General features: G+C 37.4%; 1 protein-coding gene across 3 annotated transcripts in view; it reads left to right on the top strand.

Annotated features, from left to right (window-relative positions):
* clip2 (CAP-GLY domain containing linker protein 2) overlaps positions 1-22,502 on the top strand; it is a 63,241-nt gene extending 40,739 nt beyond the window's left edge. Inside the window, exons 5-17 of one of the 3 annotated variants that reach the window (XM_067437789.1) lie at positions 1,210-1,423; positions 1,559-1,756; positions 1,899-2,002; positions 4,271-4,331; positions 6,771-6,821; positions 8,724-9,686; positions 10,187-10,244; positions 10,945-11,028; positions 11,179-11,335; positions 16,592-16,751; positions 17,837-18,025; positions 18,185-18,247; positions 20,881-22,502. In XM_067437789.1, the coding sequence (XP_067293890.1) occupies positions 1,210-1,423; positions 1,559-1,756; positions 1,899-2,002; positions 4,271-4,331; positions 6,771-6,821; positions 8,724-9,686; positions 10,187-10,244; positions 10,945-11,028; positions 11,179-11,335; positions 16,592-16,751; positions 17,837-18,025; positions 18,185-18,247; positions 20,881-20,892 (2,314 nt within the window). In that variant the 3' untranslated portion in view covers positions 20,893-22,502. Of the gene's footprint in view, positions 1-1,209; positions 1,424-1,558; positions 1,757-1,898; positions 2,003-4,270; positions 4,332-4,850; positions 4,956-6,770; positions 6,822-8,723; positions 9,687-10,186; positions 10,245-10,944; positions 11,029-11,178; positions 11,336-16,591; positions 16,752-17,836; positions 18,026-18,184; positions 18,248-20,880 lie in introns of all 3 variants that reach the window. The other 2 variants (XM_067437788.1, XM_067437790.1) reach the window with 2 other exon arrangements.
* The last annotated feature ends 1,568 nt before the right edge of the window (positions 22,503-24,070 follow it).

Below are 24,070 nucleotides of genomic sequence, written 5' to 3'. Positions count from 1 at the left end.
CTGCACGGGTCCGATTTTGTAAATCCGCACCAACCCGTACCCACGGTGCTTTAAACCGCATCCGACCCGTTTTCTGACATGGATCACTAATTAAAATTTGCACCCGACCCGCTTAAAATAGAACCGACACCCGACCCGCACCCGAAATAAAATCAGTTTAGCATATACCATTATAGAGGCCTACACATTTATTGCCAGGTCATACAAAGTAATTACAGCACTGCGCCACGTCTTTAAAACCGCGGCGGGTACCCGAAACCATGCAGGACTCTGTCTTGTGGTCTGATTGGTTGAAGGACTATCCAACTGCATACAGAGTCATTGAATAATGATCGTTGATCAGACCTCTTGTGCAGTAGAAAATACAGATCAGACTCCCCAGACCAATGTTCAATTTTAAATTGAGCTTGGTCTGGTGATGGCCAAAAAAGTAAACTCCAGTAATAATATGAAATAATATTACAGTTTAAAAGAATTAAATAAATTCCTGTAATGCAAACCTGACTTTTCAGCATCATTACTCAAGTGTCTTCAGTGTCTCATGATCCTTCAGAAATCAATGGCTCATTTTTATTTTCAATACTTAACACGGTTGTAGTGCTTAATATTTTTGTAGAAACCCTGATACACCCCAAATTTAGTTGAATGAGTTCATAATTTTTATTAGTTACTGTTGTTTTTATTAATTTTATTTTCTTCTAAGTTATTTTAGTACATTAAGTAGGGATGTGACGGGGAGGATATTTTCTCACAGTTTTTTTCTGGATGCACTTGCCTGAAAACCGAAAATGGGTTTTAAAAAATATGTAGTAATTGTATTAATTTTCGAATTTTTAATGAAATGCAGTCATTTGAATGATACTAAATAAAAAAAGATAGATGTTTTACCTCATGTCTCACTCAGTCTTGGGAGTTTAAAATGCATCTTTCTTTTAAATTATAAATAAGGTTTTCATATTTTAATATTAATTTCTGTATATAATGAGTGTGTTGCAGGTCTGTGTTTTATTGGTTATCTCCCCTTTTCCCACCTTCTACTCTCCCACTTTTCCACAGCTTTACACGCCAATTTCTTGAGACTTTTTCAACCCGGAGGTGTGAACGACCAGGCTAAAACATGACACTTTAATGTTCTGGATGTTCTATATGCTACCCTTGAATATACTACATTTCCTCTCTCACATCCTTATTATCTCTGTTTTCCCTTAGATATTTTCAGTGTCCACCCAAGTTTGGCCTTTTTGCTCCGATCCACAAGGTGATTCGGATTGGCTTCCCATCCACCAGTCCAGCTAAAGCTAAGAAAAGCAAGCGTATGGCCATGGGCGTGTCGTCTCTGGCTCACAGCCCCTCCAGCTCCTCCATCAGCTCTGTCAGCTCTGTGGCCTCCAGCGTGGGGGGGCGACCCAGTCGCACTGGCCTGGTAAGACACTTTAAAAGGCCAAGAAGAAAGTGCCAATGCAAATCACAAATGTCTTATGTTGACATTTTACAGCGTTGCTTTTTGATGCCACGTCTTAATGTGTGTCAATTCACATGTTGCCTTTATTTCTGGCAGTTGACCGAGACGTCATCGAGGTACGCACGGAAGATCTCTGGGACCACAGCTTTGCAGGAGGCCTTGAAGGAGAAACAGCAGCACATAGAGCAGCTCCTGGCTGAGAGAGACCTGGAGCGGGCCGAAGTAGCCAAGGCAACCAGCCGTATCTGTGAGGTGGAAAAAGAGCTGGCGGCGATGAAGGCCGGACATCTGCAGGTGTGACTCACACACATAAACACACTTATATGAGCATTTCTATGAGTGATTTACTCACAAATACAAACATATACGCCCCATTTAACACCACGTTCGTGTGAATTTCTGAAGAACAAATGACCTTTTCTCTTATCTCATTCAGTATGCAACAGAGACGGAGAGCAACCTACAGCAAGTCCGAGCCCTACTGGCAAGCACTCAGAAAGACAAAATGGAACTGGCCAATCAGCTTGAAGAAGAGAGAAGGTAGAGGTTTTTTTAGACATTGTAACCACACATACATTGTAGAGTAGTATCCTGACGTCTGCTGCTGTAATATCAGCGTGTTGTAATCGTGGCATTGTTCTTCAGTTAAAGGTGCACTAAGGGTGTGTTCACACGTGGCATGTTTTTGTTCTCTTCCAAACAAACTCTGGTCCATGTTTCGCTCATATTTCATTCAAACCGCACCAAAGACATGTAAACAAACCGAAAACAGGACATGACGTCACAAAATGCAACCCTAAAGAGGACAGAATGCTCAAGCATAGCTGTTTTTTTCTCATCATGGTCGTGATGTTGCCCATCACAGTTCGGTACAGGCATCAGAACCGCGACTCCTCGCAGCAGATCTTTGTTTATGTGTGACTGAGGGATCCACTATTTTGACTCATTTACACATTTTCTAAGCACTTCACGAGTTCTCAACTGGTCAAAATACTGTTATATGTACACACGTATAACGTTTAAGCACATTTAGCCCAGCACACAGGATTGTTTTGGATGTTTGTAAGTTCATTCACGAAATATACATAATAAAAGTTGTGGCAAAAATTAACTGAATAAGAGACCAACCTTGTCAAATGTCTTTGTAAAGTTTTTATTTTCTTGCAAGAAAAGAGTCATACAGCCATCCTGAATGTCTGGAGAGTAATAACTGCAGACTAAATATTTGAGTTCCCTTTTAAACCCTTTCCAAGGTCAGAATCTCTGCACTACTGTAATTTTCCACCATATGTCTTTCATCCTTATGCTTGGACCCTCAAAATTAGATGTACTGTTGATTTTAGCAGTCAGGCATAGCAAACAAAATGCATGCATAATGATTAGAAATAGTTTTTTTCTATAATTATTCCATTTTTTCCACCACAACGGCCAATCAGGTTGTGAACATGCTCCTATGCCTTTAGGTTCTGTGTTAAAATGCCAATGTGATGTTAAGCTGACTTGGACTAAATGTTTTTTGGACTAAATGAACCAAGTGTGAACACACCCAAAATATATATATATATATATATATATATATATATATATATATATATATATATATATATATATATATATATATATATATATATATATATATATATATATATAATTTTTTTATTTTTTATTTTTTTAATGAAAACACATTAAAAGGTGCTGATGAGCAGATGAGAGTAGGGTAAGATGGGATACTTCTCACTTAAGATATCCTAGTCTAGACAAAGATGAAATAACCAAACCATTTCAGGATGTCTGTTACCCTCTGGTATTTAAAGAACGTTTTAATTTAAAGAGTTTGTATCAAAGGTTCTCAACCTCAGCAAAGTTCCAAGGGGCCACAGGATAAAAAAAAGTGAAATGTATTATTTTATTAAATTAATAATATTATTATTAAAATGAAATGGCCTTAGTTAAACTTAAAATGTAAAAAAAACACACACAAAAACGCATAACATGAATACATTTGTTCTTCTTCCCTTGAATAACTGTTTTTTTTTCTGATTGCATCCCAGTTAATGTTTAATATAATATAAAATAAAAAGATTAAAAACAAGCCGCATTTTAGCAGAAATATTGGCGCAAATATCTTACTTTGTATTGAAAGGCGTTTTTAAAAAAAACTGTTGGACAATGTCAAGTCAAAAAGATTGAAAAACACTGGTTTATATCATAGGCAAAAATATTATACAAATACTGTATTTCAGTATGAATATCTATACTAGATTTCAAAATAAAAATAAATTAGGGAAAACAAATTCCTAATGGACAATGGACAATAACATATTGTCCTGAATATAAACAGCCAGGAAATGTGTAATATTCAGATTGTGTTTTCCTCACTGCTTTTGGGGAATATTCTTCATCTAATGATTTTGCTAAAACAATTATTCATAAATGTTCACATTGTTTTATACATTTATACAATTTTTTTTTTTTTTTTTTTTTTTCTCGCTTATTACGGTTTTCATGTTCTCTTAATTACAGCCGGCAGTATGATGAGATGTATATAATTGTGCTCAATTTGCTAGATTACCACCAGGGTGACACAGCTTACCATACGCTGAAACATCATAGCGTACTCAGTGATAAATACACCTGTGAATAGTGTATTTTTCTTCAATAGTGTTTGAACACTTTTGTTTTTGTGCGATGCTTCATACACACCTATAGTTGTCAGCATAAAGTCCAGTTACTGCTTTATCTGCCAGCAAAGCAAAGAAATAATTGAAGAATTTCCTGACACCTGGTGGTTATTATGTGTTATGACAGGAAGGTGGAAGATCTTCAGTTCAGAGTTGAGGAAGAGTCCATTACCAAAGGAGATCTGGAGGTATCTGCTATTTTTACTACTACTTTACTGGAAGATAGTGTGCAGTTTGTTTTCTGTTGGTTTTAGTTTTTTTAATTACTTTTTTTTTCTATTAAGATAATAGATTTTTATAAAAGACAATTGAGGCTATTACTGAATTATATAATTGATTTTCTTTCCAAACATTTTCAGTCCTCAAAAACCATTGCGTTATATGAATATTTATCATGATCTTTGACCTTATGTCCATACAACATTCTGAACACACTGTACATTTACGGTCTCATTTTCATGTGCGAAAAATTAAATGTTGTCCAAGCTCCAATATAATATACATGTACGTTAAATACATGTCCTTCCACCCAGCCCTATACTATCATGCTGAATATAAAAACATACTCTTTCCTGCCTTTACACTTCTTCACTTTTATAATTGGTGAATAGCTAAGACCTGTTAATCTTTTTCTCTGCTACATATGTATGTCTTTTTTTCTCTTTCTCTTGTGTCTTTCCATTTCCCCACTCTTTTTCTCTCTTTAGACTCAGACCAAACTGGAGCATGCCCGTATTCGGCAGCTCGAGCAGTGTCTGCATTTAGAAAAGTCCAAAGCAGAGCGACTTCAGAAAGAGTTAGAGGAAAATATGGTAAACATGCAAGGGGAGGGAACACTGTAGCCATCTCTCCCTTCGCCATGTTTCTGCCCATTTATTAGAGTCCATGCCTATGGGCATCCACTGCTTGTGCTTGATTGACCAGGCCTGGGATCTCCATCATTCACCAAAAGCTCTCATATATATACTTATTTGATCTGGGCTGTTAAAGTGCATTTTTTACAACTGATTAGATATTTCAGACTTTGGTAGATTTCGATTTTTTTGGTAGAAGTCATGAGTGTTGGAGATCTTTGTCTGTCTCGTGTGGGGCAGCACTGCTCCTGATAGCCAGCAACTGCTTTCACCTTTAATTTGCAAAAAAATTCTTTCATGTCTATCTTTTTCTTTTTCTCTAAGCATCTGCCCGAGACCCTCCAGTGGAGTTGAGAAGTTATCTTCTCCTTTGCCGTGATCTAATTTCCCTACATCAGCCTTCATATTATTTTTAGATGCTAAAATTTAGGCTCTGGCCTCTGTAAGGGTTGTAATAAAACTCCCTTTGACACTTTGACGTTGTATTTGTAGCCTTTGAATTAGATGGTAGTAGCTAAGGTATCACTCTTATCATTGGTCAATGGTCATACATATTCATATTCCTCTTATTAGTCTTTTTGCACTTAAATCATCCCACACAATTTGTGCTACACTGTTATTTTGTGTGCTGGAGACAAGATTGGGTTGAACTCCAACCACTATAGCAACACCCTGGTGACCACCCAGAAAGCCCTAGTTATAGACTAGTGGCCACTCGGTATACTTTGGCAACTGACTAGCTAAATCAAAGCAAGCACACAGAACACCCAGATACCCTAACAACTGCCTAGCAATGCCCTAGTGATCACCTAAAAATCTCAAGAAATGCCCTAGTGACAGAACTCTATTAACGCCCTAGTTACTCAGTACCCTTACAGCTCCCTAGAGACCTCACAGAATTCCCTAGCAACACCCTGGTGACCAATCAAAACACCCTAGTAAGAACCTAGTGAATATCCAAAACACCTTAGTAACTACATCCTACATCAATTACTTAGCTACATCAAAGTTAGCATGCAAAACACCTTAGAAAACTCACAGAACATCCTCACAACTGCCTAACAATGGACTAGTTACAAACTAAAATACACTCTAGCAACCAACCAGCAATGCTCTTGCAAACACCTAGAACACCCTCTCAACTATCTTTCAATGCTCTAGCGACCACACAGAAATTCCTTAGTGACGCAGAACACCCTAGCAACGTCTTAGAAAATGTCCAGCAAACACTCAAATCTGTCTAGCAACACATTAGTGTCCAACCAGAAAACCCTAACAGCCACCAAGCAATGCCTATTAACCACCCAGAAAATGCTACCAACCTTGCAGCAATGCTATAGTAACCAACCCAGAATACCCTAGTAACATCCTAGGGACTACCCTAAATACTTAGAAATGTTCTAGCAACCACCTAGTAATGCCATAGTTACCAACCACAGCATCCTAAACACCCCAAGTGACTAACAATGTCCATGCATACACCCAGAACTCCTTATCAACTACCTACTAATGCTCTAGCAAACACAGAGCCACAAATGCTCTAGTAAATGCCACAAACATCCTAGCAGGTGCCTAGCAATGTCCTGAAAATCCCCCGTGACACCCTAGCAACACCCTGACAACCACCAGTAAAGTTCTAGCATTGTGGTTGTGGTGGGAGTTTTGTGTTCAGTAAATGTAAAAGTGTAGTTTTGGCTGTCATTGTGAATGACGGTGAGTGAATCCAGTACAGTCCAGGCACTCTAATCAACAGGATTTCACATTTATCAACAGGTCAGAGGCAGGTTCCAGCCAGCACCCATGAGGCTGGACAAGTGTGTCAAGGTGGTATTAAGGGAGTAACATACTGTGTGGTTTCAGAGTGACCTTCTACTTTAAAGATGAACAATCTGTTTAGATGTGTGCTCCTCTCACTTCTCTCTTGTGGTTTGAGGCTTCATCTATGAACTCTTGTAGTATTATTATCTGATCTCTGATAACCTCTAATGAGATTTTCCTTGGAACTATCAAAATTTCAGATGACTCCACAATGACTAACATTTAATATTTGGTGTGCTCTATGAAATGAAAAACATCTTTATATATATATATATATGTGTGTATAGTTTGAATCAAAGTAGTATTTGCCTGTGTTCTTTTGGACTTGCTGTGTGCTGTGCCATTTCATATTTGCCTGGCTGCTTCTTGATGGACAGATGGAACGCTTGCTTGGGCTTGAATTCAACAGGAATGCGTGTGTAGTTTCTTAGGTTGCACTATGCTTTTTTGCACATGCAAGAGCCATTTTTCAAGAAATGGCTATTCACTGAAATGTTGGCCAAGCAAAATGCTTTGTTTGCTTCACATGCCTGTAATGCCTTTCGGTTGCAAATCTCAAGTGGGCAACTCTCTAAGATATTTAATTCGTATTATCAGCAACAATGTTTAGGGATGCACAATTTGTATATATACTTATATACACTTTGGCTTTAACAGATAGCCGTTATGTGCATAAACATACTCTATTATCTGCTTCCAGTATAGTAATAATCAGAGCTTGACATCAAAACCCACCAAATGTTGGTGGATTTCAGCAGTGGCGTGTAACGCAGTCACTCCTACTAGCCACTTAGTTGGTTCAAATTTTATATATAATACATTTTTCAATTGGAGTCTTTTAAAAAGGCATCTGCCATTATCAATTAAGTGCAATACAATGTTGTCAAAAATATACATTTTTCGATAGATATCGATACTGAAATATCTGAAATGCTTTCAATACTCATTTTCGACGAATACCAGCTGTACTTAGGCACATGATACCATTACATTGACAGCAACCTAATATAACTACTGCCACATTATGAAATAATATGAAAGAAGATCTATATGGCTGTTTTTTCCCATGGTATGTGTGGCGAGTAACTTTGGGACAAACAGTAACTACAGAGGCTGGTGAGCAAAAAAGTGAATGTCAAGCCCCGATGATAATATACAATTATTATAATAATCATAATTTTTTTAATTATTAAAATTGTAAAGTTAATTTGTAACTACGTAAGTATTTTATATTTTAAGGACACAAATCATTCTGCCTGGATAATTATAATAATTAATTCAAATTATAATTTCATTTTTTTTGCTTTTTTTTTTTTTAGGGCATATACAGGTTAATTCTGCATTGGCCATTACAGTTCCCGGTGCATATTGCAGGGTCCGTACAAGTTGCTTAAAGTACTTGAATGAATTTGACTGAAATTTAAATTTGAAATGAAATTTAAGTCCTGGAAAACCCTTGAAAACAGACATAGTTATGAAGAGGTACTTGAAAAGTGCTTGAATTAAAGACAGAAAGAAAAAAGACTGTATATATATATATATTAAATTGAACCCATCTGATAGATATGCCACTTCACATGGCTCTGGGCATGATATTGCTCATATATTTCCATATTTCCTGGAATTTAATTTGATAGTTTCTGTACAAACCCTGATATTGTGCAACCCTAGTTAAGTTTTTTTATATTTTTATTTTGTAATTTAATATGATTTTTTTTTTTTATTATTAGATCTAATAACAAAACTAAACATTTTGAATCACTAGTTAAATCCTAAGACTGAGGTCAAAGGTCTTATTGAAAGAAATTACTAAATTCTTTGAGAGTTGCCCCTGAGTAGAAGAACTGGAGGCTTTGGCATATAAACAGTGTAAAATGCAAGATTTATGACCCTCTCTCTGTCCTCTAGCAAACTACAGTTGAGGACAAGAGTCGTGTTATGCAGCTGGAAGAGGAACTGTCCCTGCGCAAGGCTGAGGTCGAGGATCTCCAGGTTCGGCTTCAGAGAAGCTCCTCCGGCTCAGGCACAGATGCTGGAGACAGTGGGCCAGGCGTAAGCTCGGAGACTCTGGTCTTGCGGGAGCAGCTTCTCTCTGCAGGCCGCGAACGCCGCGAAGAGAGCGTGCTGCGTGAGAGGTACGAGGCGTCGCTCAGCACCAGCCAGAAAGAAGTTGAACGCCTTAAAGCCACCACAGAGCGTCAGGGCCAAGAGATCACCGACCTGAAGCAAAGACTTCAGCAGGCCACTCGTGAAAACATGGAGATGATGGACAGCTGGAAAGCCAAGCTTGACGCTTTGGTTGGAGACCATCAACGTGCTCTAGAGGAGTTAAAATCCTCATTAACGGGAGATCGTGTGGCCAGTGAGAGCAGCGGAGGAGAGGGTGAAGGAACCACACTCGAGATGAGAGCAGCTCTGGAGAGCTTAAAGATGGAGCATCAACTGGAGTTAGAGAACTTGAAGGCTAAGCATGAGATTGAGGCCGCTGTGATGTCCAAAGAGCGTGAAGACCTACGTGCCCGACTTCAGGATCTGCGGGACCAGCTCGAAGAGGGCGAGCAGAACTGGAAGATCCAGGTGGAAACGAAGAGCAACCAGCATACTCTGGAACTCAAAGAGGTTTTAGAGAAGCTCCAAAAATCTGAGTTGAGGATCTGCGAGATGGATAAGTCCTATGAAGAGCATGAAAATGCCACCCTACTTCTCAAAGAGCAGCTGGAGCTGGCTGAGAAGAAGATGGTAGATTATGAAGCCCTGCAGAAGGCCGAAGCTCAGAGCCGAGCAGAGATCCTCTCTCTTCAGGAAAAGCTGAGGGTCAGTGAGAACCGACTGCAAGCTGTGGAGACGGATCACACCACCCAGGATGTTAATGTTAGTGATCTCTGGGACTGTACCCTTTTTGTATGATTTTTGATATTTAAAAATATGTAGAGGTTAGTCAAACATTCCATTACATACAGGGGCCTATTACTCAAAACTTTAAACCGGATTAAACCGGAATATCTTTGTGATCAGTTTATCCGCTAATATACAGTTTTCTTTTGTTATCGTTCTTGGTGTGAGTGTGCCTTCAGGGAACGTTTACACGACAGCAGTGTACTATATTTTGCATACAGATGACAAGATCACCAAGATATCCCAGTTTAATCCCTTATCCTTGTTTTGTGCAAAAGGCCCCAGGGCTACAATTGGAAGTTGATTGTAAATATTTGGAATTTCCATTAGGATCTTATTTAATACTTAGATGATCCTCATGTGATCCCATTGAAATCCTGTCATATTAGTTCCAAATGATAACAATTTCCTAAATGAATCCTTGATTAACTTGATTGGGGTTCACTTTATTATGTTAATATTTTCTCCCTATCCAGATGATTGAAAATAATGACAACTCTGAAGAGAAGATTAAACTAAAACAGAATATGGAAGGTATGTGTACAAATTATAACAAATTATGTAACATATCTTAACTGATGTGCTGTACACTACTGTTCAAAAGTTTGGGATTGGTCAGATTGATCTGATGATCTGTTTGATTGGTAAGATTCTCACCAAAGCTGCATTTATTTGTGCAAAAGCACAGTAAAAACAGTGATGTTAAATATTATCACAATTTAAAAAACTGTCTGTTTTCTATTTTAATATATTTTATACTTCAGTGTCATGATCCTTCAGAAATCATTCATCAGTTCATCAATATGCTGATTTGGTGATTAGAAACATTTCCTATTATTATCAGTATCGTGCTGTTAATTTTTTTATGTAAACAGTGATACTTTTTTTTCAGGATTCTTCGATTAAATAGAAATTCCAAAAGGACAGCATTTATTTGAAATATAAATATTTTATAGCATTATAAATGTCTTAACTGTCACATTTGATCACTTTAATGCACCGTTGCTGAATAAAGTCATTGTAAGAATGTTTTAAAGAAATCTTTTTTTAAAATTGAACATTAGTGTGCATAAAATAATTGACTGGTATACTAAATATTTCTGATATCATGTTTTAATTTAATTTTAATCTAATTATACAGTAGTTTCTGTAATGAAAATAGCCATTGTAATCATAAACGTTTTCAGACATTTCAGAACATTGCCTGTGTTTATAACTTCATACGTTCTATTAGAAACTCTGGAGAAACTCACAAAAAGGGAAAAAGAAGTATCCACTCTAACAAGCCAAGTAGATGCCCTGAAGACCCAAATAACTGGTAACTACCAAATTTAAAGATTGACATTATATTTATTACATTATATACACATGATGTACAAAGGGTGTAATATTTAACAATATAGGATGATTCTAGTGACTATTTTGTGCTCTTTCTAACATTAAAATCCTGTTTTCATCTTATGTATAGCCTTGGAGGAAAAGGTTCGTTTGGGAGAGAAGGCGGCAGAAGGATTCTTTAGGGAGAAGGCGCGTTTGGAGGCGGAGCTGGAGTCCATGACCAAGAAATCCCATGATGCATCAGGCCAGCTGGTGATGATTAGCCAGGAGCTTCTGAAGAAAGAGAAGTAAGGAGTATAACATTGACTCTGTGATTTATTACGGGTGTGAGGTTTTAATCACTTGATAATAACAACATGTGCCATCTGGAAAGTTATTGTCTTGTTAATATTCTTTGATAGTCTTTCTTACACTTGTACACTTGAAACGAGTGTGTACCTGGAATTAGTACTCCACCTTTCGTTTTATCGAAACCATCTGGGTTGTATTGCTTCCCAATACACCAGGATAAATGGTTACTCGTGTACCATTGCTGATTTTAATCCACTCAAAAGCAATTTAAGCTAATGAAGACTATTACGTTGATTAAAACTGTGGCCTAAACATCATTTAGCCTTTTCAGTCAATACTACATGCTGACAGTGAATATAAATCCTTTGATGCTTTAAGGCTCTACCCTTTTAAAACTCTTATAGAACTAAAAATATATGTACAGACCACTGATCTATACAGAGGAATGAATTGCTTGTGATATCATAAAAAGTCAAGCCTGCCACCCCCCCACCATATTGGTATTCTCTAGTAAGCCAACATGTTCTATTGAATCAGCAGGAAATTATATGATTTTACTGAGAAAACATTGCCTATAGAGACGCATCTGAAGTCTCCATGTACATTTTTACAAAGCAAACAACCTAAGCATGTAAATGGTTTTTAATTTAAAGTCGTGAACATCAGCTCGGCGGGTGGACGAGACACTTCAGCGTATGTATTACAAATTTCAAAGTGAAAATAAAGATTTATGCCATGTAACTTGAAATCAGTGCAGCAGATCAGTGGTATAGATGCACATTGCTCTCTGTAATTTTTTTTACTTATCTAATACTTTGGGTGAACTACAGACAAGAGACATGCACTCCCGCAGGACCCAGCACAAACGAGTGCGGCGCAGATGGGTGAATGTGGGTGCGGGCGGCAAGATATTGGGTGCAGGTCGCGGGGAAAAAAATTTATTTGCGGGAAATTAGAATTCAAAATAACTAGAAGCAAATAAACCTAATAAAATAAAATAACGGTGTCCGCTGGGTTTTAAAAAGTATTAAAAAGTGATAAATCCAAATTGTCAAATTTAAGGCCATTAAAAGTGTTAAATGTCGTCTCAGAGGTATTATTTTTTTCCAAATTAGGTATTATTTTTTGAGACTATCAGGTGTCCTATTCTGATTGAAATTCTATCTGCGTTTGCGTTAGTTCGTTTAAATATGGGCTTTAGCATATCTGGGCACATAATCAAAGATCTTTCGTCTTCGTCTCAACAGATGTTTGATGCTGACGTCATATTCAGTGGTCGTTCGGCATCATCTCAGAACACTGCGCGCTCAACAGAAGAGGCTGGCTTACGTTTTATTTTAGACTTGCTTTAAGGCATATCTTCAGCAACTATCCTCATAAGAGCAATCTTAAATGATTTATATAAAGTCTAAAATGAACAAAAAGCGTTGTGAGAGAATGAACCGAGATCCATAGACAGTATATAAACAGTGAGATCCGCGTGTCTGTGCTCTTAAAGGGACAGCAGCCAATAAAGCTTCCTGTCAGGGAGCAGAGAAAATGACTTGCTGCTCTTGACTAAATAACTTTTGTAGCTTTAATAAGGATTAACTATTTAATTTATAGTTTATGCAGTGCAGACTGCATATAACTTTATTACATTTCTGTATATTTCCTAACTGTTAAGACAGGAAGGGCAGGAGTAAAATGACATTTATTTATTATTTATGTTAGCATTGTTTTAAGTTTACTTAAATTAAAAACTGTTATATTTTTGAAGCCTAATAATAGATGTAAAAAAAAATCAGTAGCTGTATTAATATCAGTAATAGGCTACTGGCCTTCATTCATAAAAAGATGCCATTTAAACAAGTATTTAAAATATACTGTCTTTATGTTGTTTCTACATTAATTTGATTAACTGTGAAATTATTATATTAAAAAATATATTAAAAACGTACAAAAACATTTATATTTTATTGCGATTAATCACAGAAAAAATGTGTGATTAATCTAGTTAAATTCAACAACTTATCACAGTTATGGAAATGTAATATTTGGCTCAGGTTTTGTTGTTGGAAAAAAACAATAAATAATTTAATTGCTGAATTACCAATTATTAATTGAAATCAAATGTGTAGTAATGCTTCTCCTTAACCAACCTTTGTGAATGTTGAGATCTATTTTACTGTGTCTGAATGATAACTTATAACAGATTTCCTCCTGGTGTCGATTCTAAATCTATTATTTTTTGTATGTTATATGTGTCAAAATCTGTGTAAATAATAGAAAGGTCACTGATTAACACTTGCAATTCAGTGTTGTGATGGTTTTAAAAATATATTCTGAAGGTAGTAAAAAAGGTATTAAAAAGTAGTAAATTTACCTTAAAGGGTCATGAAACCCCAAAACACTTTTTTTGAGATGTAAACAGATATGTATAGGCTGCACATCATTGAAAACACTAAGGGTACTCATTAATGGTATGCATATGTGAAAATAGTTATTTTTGCATTTTTCAGAGCGATTTCTGTCTTCCGGTTTGAAAAGTTTAGTCGGAGCAACGTCACAAATGCTGACGTCGGCACGGCCTTTTCGGCCCAAGTATGGGCAGCTGGGCACATGCTGACGTCGACCGCTCTGAGCAATTCTCGATATATATTCATAACATAAAGCTCATTCAGTCCAATCCCTGCGCTGTAGTATGCATACAAGATAATTTAGTTAATATGCATGAGACAGTCACTTCTGTCAGGCTCGTCTTACATCATTATTGTAGAGATATGGTGGGGAAGTTTTGGAAGCAGCGTGCGGAAAAGTCACGGAGGAAAGCTAGGCGTTGTGCTGATACGAAGTAACGTAAAGGGCGCCGAGCGAGCTGTAACCGGCGCCGTCTGTGGAAGCCTTTGCTACAAAGGCTCGGTAAAGTAAAATTCACCTGAGGAATCGCACGCCGAACCTGCAAGCGTTGACTATCTATGTCAGGAGTGCAAAATAACCAATCTGTAATCTGTAGGCTAATGAACAAAAGCCACGTCCTCTCCGTTTTATTTGTCGTCACAGCCATGCACTAAACCGCATGTGTTCGGGCTCTTAGTGAAACAGTGTGATGCATATTTGGACAAATATAGATTTAGCTGCCGAGTGATAGACAGCGCGGATCGTCACGGCAATGCGCGGTCGAGACTAGCCTCAAACCTCTTCGCTTTTACCCCGATCTAGAATTACACATCTCTTATCACATCGCATGTTGGGTGGTTCACGTTCTCTTATCAAGTCGGCGCGTTGTTCATCTTGCCAAACAGCGTGCATATTTGGACAAATATAGTTTTATCACGTTTGCAAAATATTTCGTCATGCAGAATAACATTTATTTTCATTTCTCACTGAATTATGCTGGTTTGAACTTTGAAGAGCTGAATGATTTGCGATCTCTGCTGCACGCCACTCATAGCTCTCTCATTCGCTGTACTCATCCCTCATTTAATCTCTCTGTGGTAAGCAATGCCAACGTGAACCAAGAACATGTCTCAGAACCGCTCAGCACCTACTGACAGACACTCCCCTATTTATGCAAACATTCCCTCTTTCCACACAATACCATCCCACCTTTTCACAGTCGACCACTCCCCTTTTAACAAGCTTTTTCAAATCGAAGGTGTGAAAAAACACCGCTGCAGCAGGGGGGTTTCATGACCCTTTAAGGATTGCTGTATATACCCTGAATAAAAACAATTTACAGGCGCATGATCAGAAGCTAACTCTCGCGTGGTTCATAGGCACGGAACAACCAAGCCTGCCACACAGTGGCAAAATGTCTGCTGCGCATGACTCGGGTGAATCGCTTAGTGCTACAGATATTAGTAAGTTATTAAAGAAAGGAACAACTACTGGTCTATTTTGTTTTTGATGTATGAGTATATATATATATATTTTTTTTGTTTGAAGGAATTGCTAAAAGCAAAGAGAGCAGTATTAGGCCCTAGGCTACTTTTCATTTGAACATGAAATAAATCCAGGTTTATTATTATAATATAATTTATTAGGCTGTACTATAGCTATTATATGTAGGCTATATATATTTTTTTTTTTATTTAGCCTACATTTCTTTCTTTTTTTACTTTATTTCTGTGTTAAGTTCCTTATTCGTATTCATTCATTCATTTAACTAAACGCAAATAAAATTAAACGTGTTTATTTGTATAAAAAATATTATTTGTATAAAAATCCGTCCCATGCAGGTCTCTACTAGAGACACAGGCAGATCTCCAATTACTAGTGATGCACCAACAACTCAAAATATTAATCTGAAAACGAAACTTCAGTTACCGGTAATCATTGACCTAAATGGTGACATTTAATTAGCGCTTCTCTGATGGCAAAGAGAGAAACAAATGCTGTGTCCCAATTCGCCTACTTATACTATAACCTAAAATTGTGTAATTCTAAAGAAAAAGTACATACTTTTGAGTGTGCAGCTGAAAAGTATGCAAGCTTTAGGACATACTACTTCGTCATCTATAATGGACTCTGTCGCTTTAGTTTAGTGCATCCCGTTACCGTTTAAACTGCCCCGTCAATCATAGTCACAGTTCAAATCCTCTACATTCAGTTTCATTTCCTATCGTATCGGAGAGATGTATAGAAGCACTTTGAACTGCCATTTGTGGGTCTTTAATGCAGACTCTCCTTATATGTTTGTAGTTTAAATATAATGATGCTTTTAAAGGTATACGTCACCTACTACTTTTTCATGAAACTGTTATTCCCTTAACTTAGACATGTTGATATACATACCACTCATTTCTCAGTGCGTGCACTTAATCTCTCTGACGCGCTTTGACATACTGATAGCATTTAGCTTTGCCTACTAAGCCCAGTTCATTCATTATGGTACCAAACAGAAATCAAGTTAGAAGCGACCAAACACCTCCACGTTTTCCCTATTTACATACAGTTACACGAATAGTTGAACGACCTAGTATGGTGACATAAAATAAAACATGGTGCTTTTCTAAGCAGATTAAAAAGGAGAACTATAATGTATGGCGGAATAGCATTACTTTGAGTACTTTGACTCAGCGCAGTAAAAAGTCACCCCTGAAACATCCTCCCTCACATCTCCCCCCTATTGACAGAAATGAGAAGGAGGATGTTTAGCCAGGACTTTTTACTGCGCCGTTAGTTGCATTCGTTTTTTTGATAATAATATTTAATTTCATGCAATATGTTGTCTTTCCCTTTGTGTGTGTGTGCATGGGAATGCGTATCAGGAGTCTGAATGAGCTTCGGGTGTTATTGCTGGAATCCCCACGCCACTCTGCTGGAGTGGATCGGGACATTAGCCGTGAAGTCCACAGAGCGGAATGGAGGATGAAGGAGCAGAAACTACAGGATGACATTAAAACCCTGCGGGAGAAACTTTTGCTGCTGGTGAGACACACACATGGGCAGAAACCTGCGTTTGCAGCCATTGTTGTTATTTTATGGCAAACATCTTATGCCATTACTACTTTTAGGAGGCTTTCACACTGGGCACTTTTGCTGTGATCCGTGATTGTCTCTAGTTCCCTCGCAGCACTGGTCTGGTTTCTACCTAGACTTGATTTCATAAAACGCTGGTTAACTTGCGTTTATCTTGCGTCATCACAAACGTGCACGCCGCATGATAGAAAGCAGAATGTGGCGAATATATTGTGTTTTTTATTAATTTGGTGCTATTATGTGCAGCTGAGAAAAAGACACTGTTACTGTATGTGTGTTGCTTTCTGCTGCTTGCATAAGCAATCTTTAGAGGAGACGGCAGATTGTCATTCATTTGCTGCCCTGTTTGCACTCGCTATGTGCGATTATGTTTTATTGAACTAAATACATCGCCATTAGCTAAAATGCATGCGCATTTTGCACGTTTCTTTCTAAACAAGTGTACACCCGAGTCCATGTTTTTTTTCACAACCACATGAATCACACCACAGTGTAACTGAACTCAGACCACCTCCTTCAGATAGTCTCGAGATTGGTAACCCAAGTCTGCATGACAGCGGTGTTTAGCATTTTTTTATGTGAAGCATGCCTCAATTTAATCTAAATTGCCAGTTTGAAAGCATCCTTAAATTAAAATTTAAGATTTTAAAATGTTTTCTACTTTGAATATATATTTTAATAATGTAATTTATTCTTGTGACAGTAAAGCTGAATGTTTAGAATCATTTCTCCAGTCTTCAGTGTCACATGATCTTTTAGAAATCATTCTAATATGCTGATTTGGTGCTTAAGAAACGTGTCTAATTATTGACAGTTGTGCTGCTTAATATTTTTTTGGAAAACTTGAAACATTTTCAGGATTATTTAATGAATAGAAAGTTAAAAAGAACATTTACATTTATTTGAAATATTTCTTGTAAAGATGTAAGCATCTTTACTGTCACTAGTTTGCGCCTCACCTTTTTATACTTTCAGATATATATTCACTGATATATTGTTCATCCCGTTTAATTTGTACAATTTTCTTATATCAGAGTCGGGAAAGGTCGTCTCCAGACCACCGTCGATACTCTATGATGGACCCATCTGCTTCAGACACAGAGGTGACCCGTCTGCGTCAAAGGCTGCTGAGCACAGAAGATGCCCTGAGGAACGCTCTGGAACACAACCAACATGTGGACCAGCTAGTGGAGGCCATGCGTACCCGCCCGGACAAGAACCAGGTAAACATGCAGACAGTTAGAACCTCAACCTGCTACTGCTGCTTGGTGTTTCTCCAGCTACAGGCAGTTTTGTCCACATTTATAATTTGTACACTAACAAAGTCCAACAGTATAATAACTATTTAAATGGTTTATTTCACTCTTTCTTCATCTTCACAGGCACATGCTAGTGCAAATTCTGCAAATGGAATTCATCAAGAAGACACTTCCTTCACACAAGAGGTTAATAAGATTTACATTTATGCATTTAGCAGATGTTTTTTTTTATCCAAAGTTTTTTTATACAAGAAAGGAACAAAAGCAATTTGTCAAGGAACCGACAATATTCAGAATATAAAATGCCAGGTATATTTGAAGCAAGCTAGAAAAGAGAAATGTGTTAATTTTTGTGGAAGTGTATTACCATGCCAAAAAAGTTCTAACACTTCAATTTGATTCTGGCCGCAACTGGAAGCTAGTTCTGAGAGATCAAGAGGGGTGTGAAAAGGGTTCTCTTTGACTGATTGACGGAAGACATGCTGCAATGTTTTGAAAGGTGCTTCATCATCCAGGCAGAGGTGTCTCAAAGGCAGGCAGAGATACTAGCTAAGGCAGAGAGATAATTAGGTTGAAATTACGGATAGAGCTGTGTATCATCTAAAAATCAGTGCTAGGAGAAGCCGAGCCTTGATAATCATTCCCAATGAAGTTGTATAAATGGACAAAAGGAGAGGAGCGAGCACTGAACCTTGAGGCACCTCAGTGATTAACTGACGTGACTCAGACCCCTCTCCTCCATGACAACTTGAAAGATCTGCATTTGAGGTGAGACTGAAGCCACCAACGTACCTGTGATGCCCAAGTCAGAAAAGGATAAACAGGAGGATCTTCTGATTAACTGTGTCAAAGGCAGAAGACAGGTCTAGGAGAATAAGAATGGATGATTTGGAGTTCACTCTTGCCAGCTGTAGAGTTTCAGCAGATTTTAACTGCTGTAGGATTGAGCGTTGGATTACTAGAGCCTGCTTAAATGCAGTGGTAAATTTGTTGGTAGTGATAAGAGATGAGTTGATGGTTTGAGTTAGAGTGGGTAGCACTGTTGCTGAGAGCTCCTGTAGAATGTGGGAGGGGATTGGCTTTAAAGGGGCAGGTTGTAGAAGTGTAGGATGTGTGTGGGTGGAGATTAGTTGTGGTTTAGTGGCGCAGAGAACTGATTGTTGATGATTGCCACCTCATCAGTGAAATAGCTGGCAAAGACATCAGCAATCAAAGAGGTTGAAAGTCACCAAGAACTACCAGAGGCATGCCATCCTCTGGAAAAGCTCTGGAAGGTGCAGTAGATGATGCCAAGAAGATGAAGCTTGGCTTTAATAACAATGATGTCATAATATTCAAAAGAAATGTAATTGCAGGGTGAGGAGTGAATTCTCAGGTGCTGAAAATGAGTAGACGATAGGTGTAGGAGAAAGTGAATCAATCAAAACTTTTATTCAGGACACACATGGTCCAAAAACATAATACCAATACAGTAATACCAATACAAAAACATAAAAATAAAAAAACACATCATAACACATTTACATACAAGCTAAAACGCCAGTTGTTTCACATACTGGAGAAGAATCTGACTGAACTTAGTGTTGGATTCGTCAGTGCTGAGATTATACTGTTTGCTGAATCAGTCAGTCTACACATACATCTGTACATGCCTTTATGAAGTCGTTGGAGTGGGCTGAAAGAGTAACAGTGTTGTCTGCTGAGATCCATGTTTCAGTCAAAGCCATAACATTACATTCTGACTGACTGGCAAAGGCAGAAATGAAGTCAGTTTTGCTGACAGACGCCTTACAGTTCCACGGTCAGACAGAGAGGGTGACGGGCCAAGGAGAGGAGGTGACAAGGGACCGTAGGTGTCTTAGAGTGTATACTTCTGTCTGCCGTGGACAACAGAGATGAACTGCAATTTTATATTACAGGGGAAACAAGCAAGTAGAAAGTCCTTGCTCTGTGGACTTGTGCAGGCAGAACAAACCACAGGTCTTTACCCAAGCTGATCTTCACCAGAGGAGGGCTTTACACAAGGGCTGCCACTGTAGTAATGTTTGCTAATTAAGTACAACTTCGCTATCCGCTTTCTCAGTGCTAACAATGCTAATCCAGGTAAAAATCAAGTTGTATTTCCACTGTCGGGCCAGTAGCCCCGCAGCGCTACCCTAAAACCTGCCCTTAACATGCCTCCATAGAATAATGTCACACAACCCCACAGAGTCACCAGCTTATTGAAAACTAGCAAACATTTGGTCTTTACTTAAAGGGATAGTTCACTTTAAAATGAAAATTCTGCCATCCTTTACTCACCCTCAAGCTGTTTCAAACCTGTATGAATTTCTTTCTTCAGCTGAACACAAGGGAAGATATTTTGAAGAATGTCAGTCTCCAAACAGTTAACTGGAACCATTGACTTCCATGGTATTTTTTTTTCCTACTATGGAAGTCAATGGCTCCAGTTGAAAGGGTTAGTTCACCCAAAAATGAAATTTCTTTCATTAATGACTCACCCTAATGTCGTTCCACACCCGTAAGACCTCCGTTCATCCTCGGAACACGGTTCAAGATATTTTAGATTTAGTCCGAGGCCTTTCTGTAAGTGAATGTAAGTGTATGCCCACTTGCTGAATAAGGTTGCATTTTTTGTTATTTTTGGACCAAAATGTATTGTCGACGCTTCAAAAGAGTCTAACTAACTAACTGATGTCACATATGGACTACTTTGATGATTTCATTACCTTCCGGATGTGGACAGCAAGTGGGCATACATTGTTTGGTTACTGACATCCTGATATTTGTATATAATCCTAAACTCTTTCCCTTTCTAGGAAGAACACTGATGAGGGCTAAAACAGTTCTTGGATGTTTAGGGAAGAATGGAGGTTTAATGGGAAAGAAGAAGCCAGTTTGATGCCTAGACCTTTGGACTAATGCTTCACCGGACATCTTATTTTCTGTTTACAGTAAACACCAAAACAACAAAACTTTATAAATGAACAAACAGAAACCACAAATTGAAGAATATCTAAAATGATCTGAGGGGCTCTAAAAGGCACAATGGAAGTGGTTTTAAGGTCAATGGTACAACACGGACAAGCTGACACACCGATCCTAGACTACCTCCGAGATGGACAATGATGTCTGACTTAACAAATGAGAGTGTTGGTCAGGAAAAAACAATGCCCTGCTATACTCCCAGTTGGTTGTAACCAGTTGCAGTTTAGAAAACATTTTTGGCCTCAATTTATACTGTTTAATTTATTTGCCATTTACGCTTTTCACCTTTTTTAAAATGGTTTATTCAAAGAGATAAACTCTCAGAATAAGGTTTAAGGACTTGGGCTGGCCAATGGTGACTAGATTCTGTAGCAAGTAAATAAAACAGACAGGCTCCCTTATTCCATACCTGCTCAGTCATGTTGATTTAAAAAAAAAAAAAAAAAATGTAATCAAGACATACATTTTAATGTATGCATTATACAGTATTCAGCAACCATGTTCAACAGAATTAGAAGGTTAAGGTGCACCGTAAAGCTTCAAGAACCAGTATTGCAATTTCAGTCAACATTAGTGCATATCTTTGTAATATAAGATATTAGCAGACAATGGCAACTCCCAACCTGGTGTTCAAATGAACGATGAACCAACAGCTTTCGTTTCTTGTTTTCAATCCTTTGCTGAGTCATTCCATTGGCTTGTGTTTTAATTCAGCTTATGGTGAGTTGTGATTTGGAGTATCTTAAGGGGAGGTACTACATGCACAAGTCATTAAATAAAACGATTTTTCATTGAACTGACATATTGCTAGTATAGCAAATAATTTCATGTTCCACCACTCAAAATACATTTAGCCATTTTCATTAGCATTTTAATTAATATCTTTAGAGCAAGAAATGTGTTTATGTACATGCACACAACTTTATATTTAAGATTTGACATATACCTTTAAATGCATTTTTAATATTTGTTTTTGTCATACAAGATAAGAGGAAAGGACCAGTAGTGCCTCCCCTTAAAAGAACGACAACAGGCTGTTTAGCGTTTTCTCTCTGATCAGACTTTTGTGTGTCCAAACAGATCTGATGTTAAAACGGTACAAACAATAACTGCAATCCTATAAATCAGTCTGCTCAATGGTATTCCAGAAATTATTCTGTCCTTTGAAAAATCATAAGGATAAGGCATGCCAAACTGTGCAATTAGGCCAAGTTTGTTCATAAAGCAACTTTATACTGATGCGATTGTCATTAGAACCAAGAAAGCATTTGTTTAAAAAAATAAAAATACAATAATAGGGAAAATGATAGGGCTGGCCCCAAGTTTTGCAGTTGAAATTGCTTTAGATTGCAGTTGGATTCGATAAAAATGCCTTTTATCTGTTGGGAAACATTTCACTCACCACTTGCTGTAATGGTTTCCAAGAATGAGTAATTAAACATTAACAAAAAGACATTTTGTAGTGCATTATTTGTAAAAAAAAGAAATTCTTTTCATTTTCATAAGGGAATTCCAATTCATTTCCAAGTGACCCCTACATACACTATGAAAGAGTCCAAATGGTGATATTTGGACCTAAAAGTGTCATACTTTGGTTGCTATTGTACTTCCGTTAATTCCTTTTTTCCAGCATACTGGGATGCAGCAATATGCAGGTTAGTGTTCCACATATACAGACTTCTCAATGGCTGCAAATGAACTGTTAAAAGAGGTATTGTATCACAGTAACAGTATACTAATATGAAACTTAATAAATACCTTGCATAAGAAAATCATTATTTCAAGATGTACTGGCAACATTATGCAGGTCAGAATTTGTAATTACTAAATAAAAATGTTGGCCTATCACATATTGAAAATGGTCATTTAGATATATGACCATTTTCAATTATATTATTCAAGTGTATTAATAATTTCCAGTATCTTTTGAAAGACGAAATATCACTTCTGAGCATATTTTAGTTGTTCTGTGTCATTTCCAATCAATTTTTTTTTTTTTTGTATTACTTGTATAATGAATAATACATTGACATTAGTGAACAAATCAAAGAAACTAGCGAGAGTAAAAATTAAAAAAAGACTTTTTCTCAGAATCCACAGGGCCAAATGAATCCCATCCATTGCACTGCTATTGAAAGCCATCTACAGTATTCTCATCTCACGATTCTCTGTGCTGTTTCTGGAACTCACATGGTTCATTTCCTACTTTTCTATTCATCAGGCTAAGTCCATTACTGTCCCTGTCTCACACGGTGCTCCACAAGGTTCTGTTCTTGGGCCTTTACTCAAGACACAGCACCTCTTGTATAGACAGAAAAGCATCTTAAAGCTGCAGTCTGGAAGTTTGGCTGCGTAATTATCGTCTTTATGTGTTTTGTGCATCGGCACAGCTTCTCAGCGTGGATTAATCTACGAGTTTGTGTGGGTGTCAGTCACCGCACCGATGTGGATAATGTACTTCAGAATCACAGATTCTACATCATAGATTATGACCAAAATAAAGATTTTCTCTCGAAATTGTGGAAAATGTTATCAACAAGTAAGTAACATGTCAGCCACTTTTATTCTGCCCAACAGCATTACAATATATCACGCTACCCAATGAAAACTAGCGATCGCTTAGCTCATATCAAACCGTGCTTTGTTGATGTTAACATCAGCATTGCGTGACTGTGTGTATTTAGTGTGTATTCACACCTGTGGATTTCAGTTTCTGTACACTGTAAAAAAAAATGTCTTAAAATAAGTTACCTGGTTGCCTTAAAATTTTGAGTTCATTGAAATAAAAAATATTAGTTAATACAATGAACTTTTTTGAGAATCGACAACCTTTATTAAAATATTAAAATATTTTGTAAGCATATTGGGTAATGGTTTTATTTGTGATGTAATGAAACTTTTTTTCATGTGGTTCAGATACAATAATATTTTGAGTGTCTATTTATTAAAACAATTTCCTTTATTGTATCAACTCAAAAATTATTTCAATAAACTCAAAATTTGAAGGCAACCAGGTTACTT

Source organism: Pseudorasbora parva, chromosome 3, assembly GCF_024679245.1.
Source record: "Pseudorasbora parva isolate DD20220531a chromosome 3, ASM2467924v1, whole genome shotgun sequence".
In the NCBI taxonomy this organism is placed as follows: domain Eukaryota; kingdom Metazoa; phylum Chordata; class Actinopteri; order Cypriniformes; family Gobionidae; genus Pseudorasbora; species Pseudorasbora parva.
This window is presented reverse-complemented; position numbering and strand designations above follow the sequence as displayed.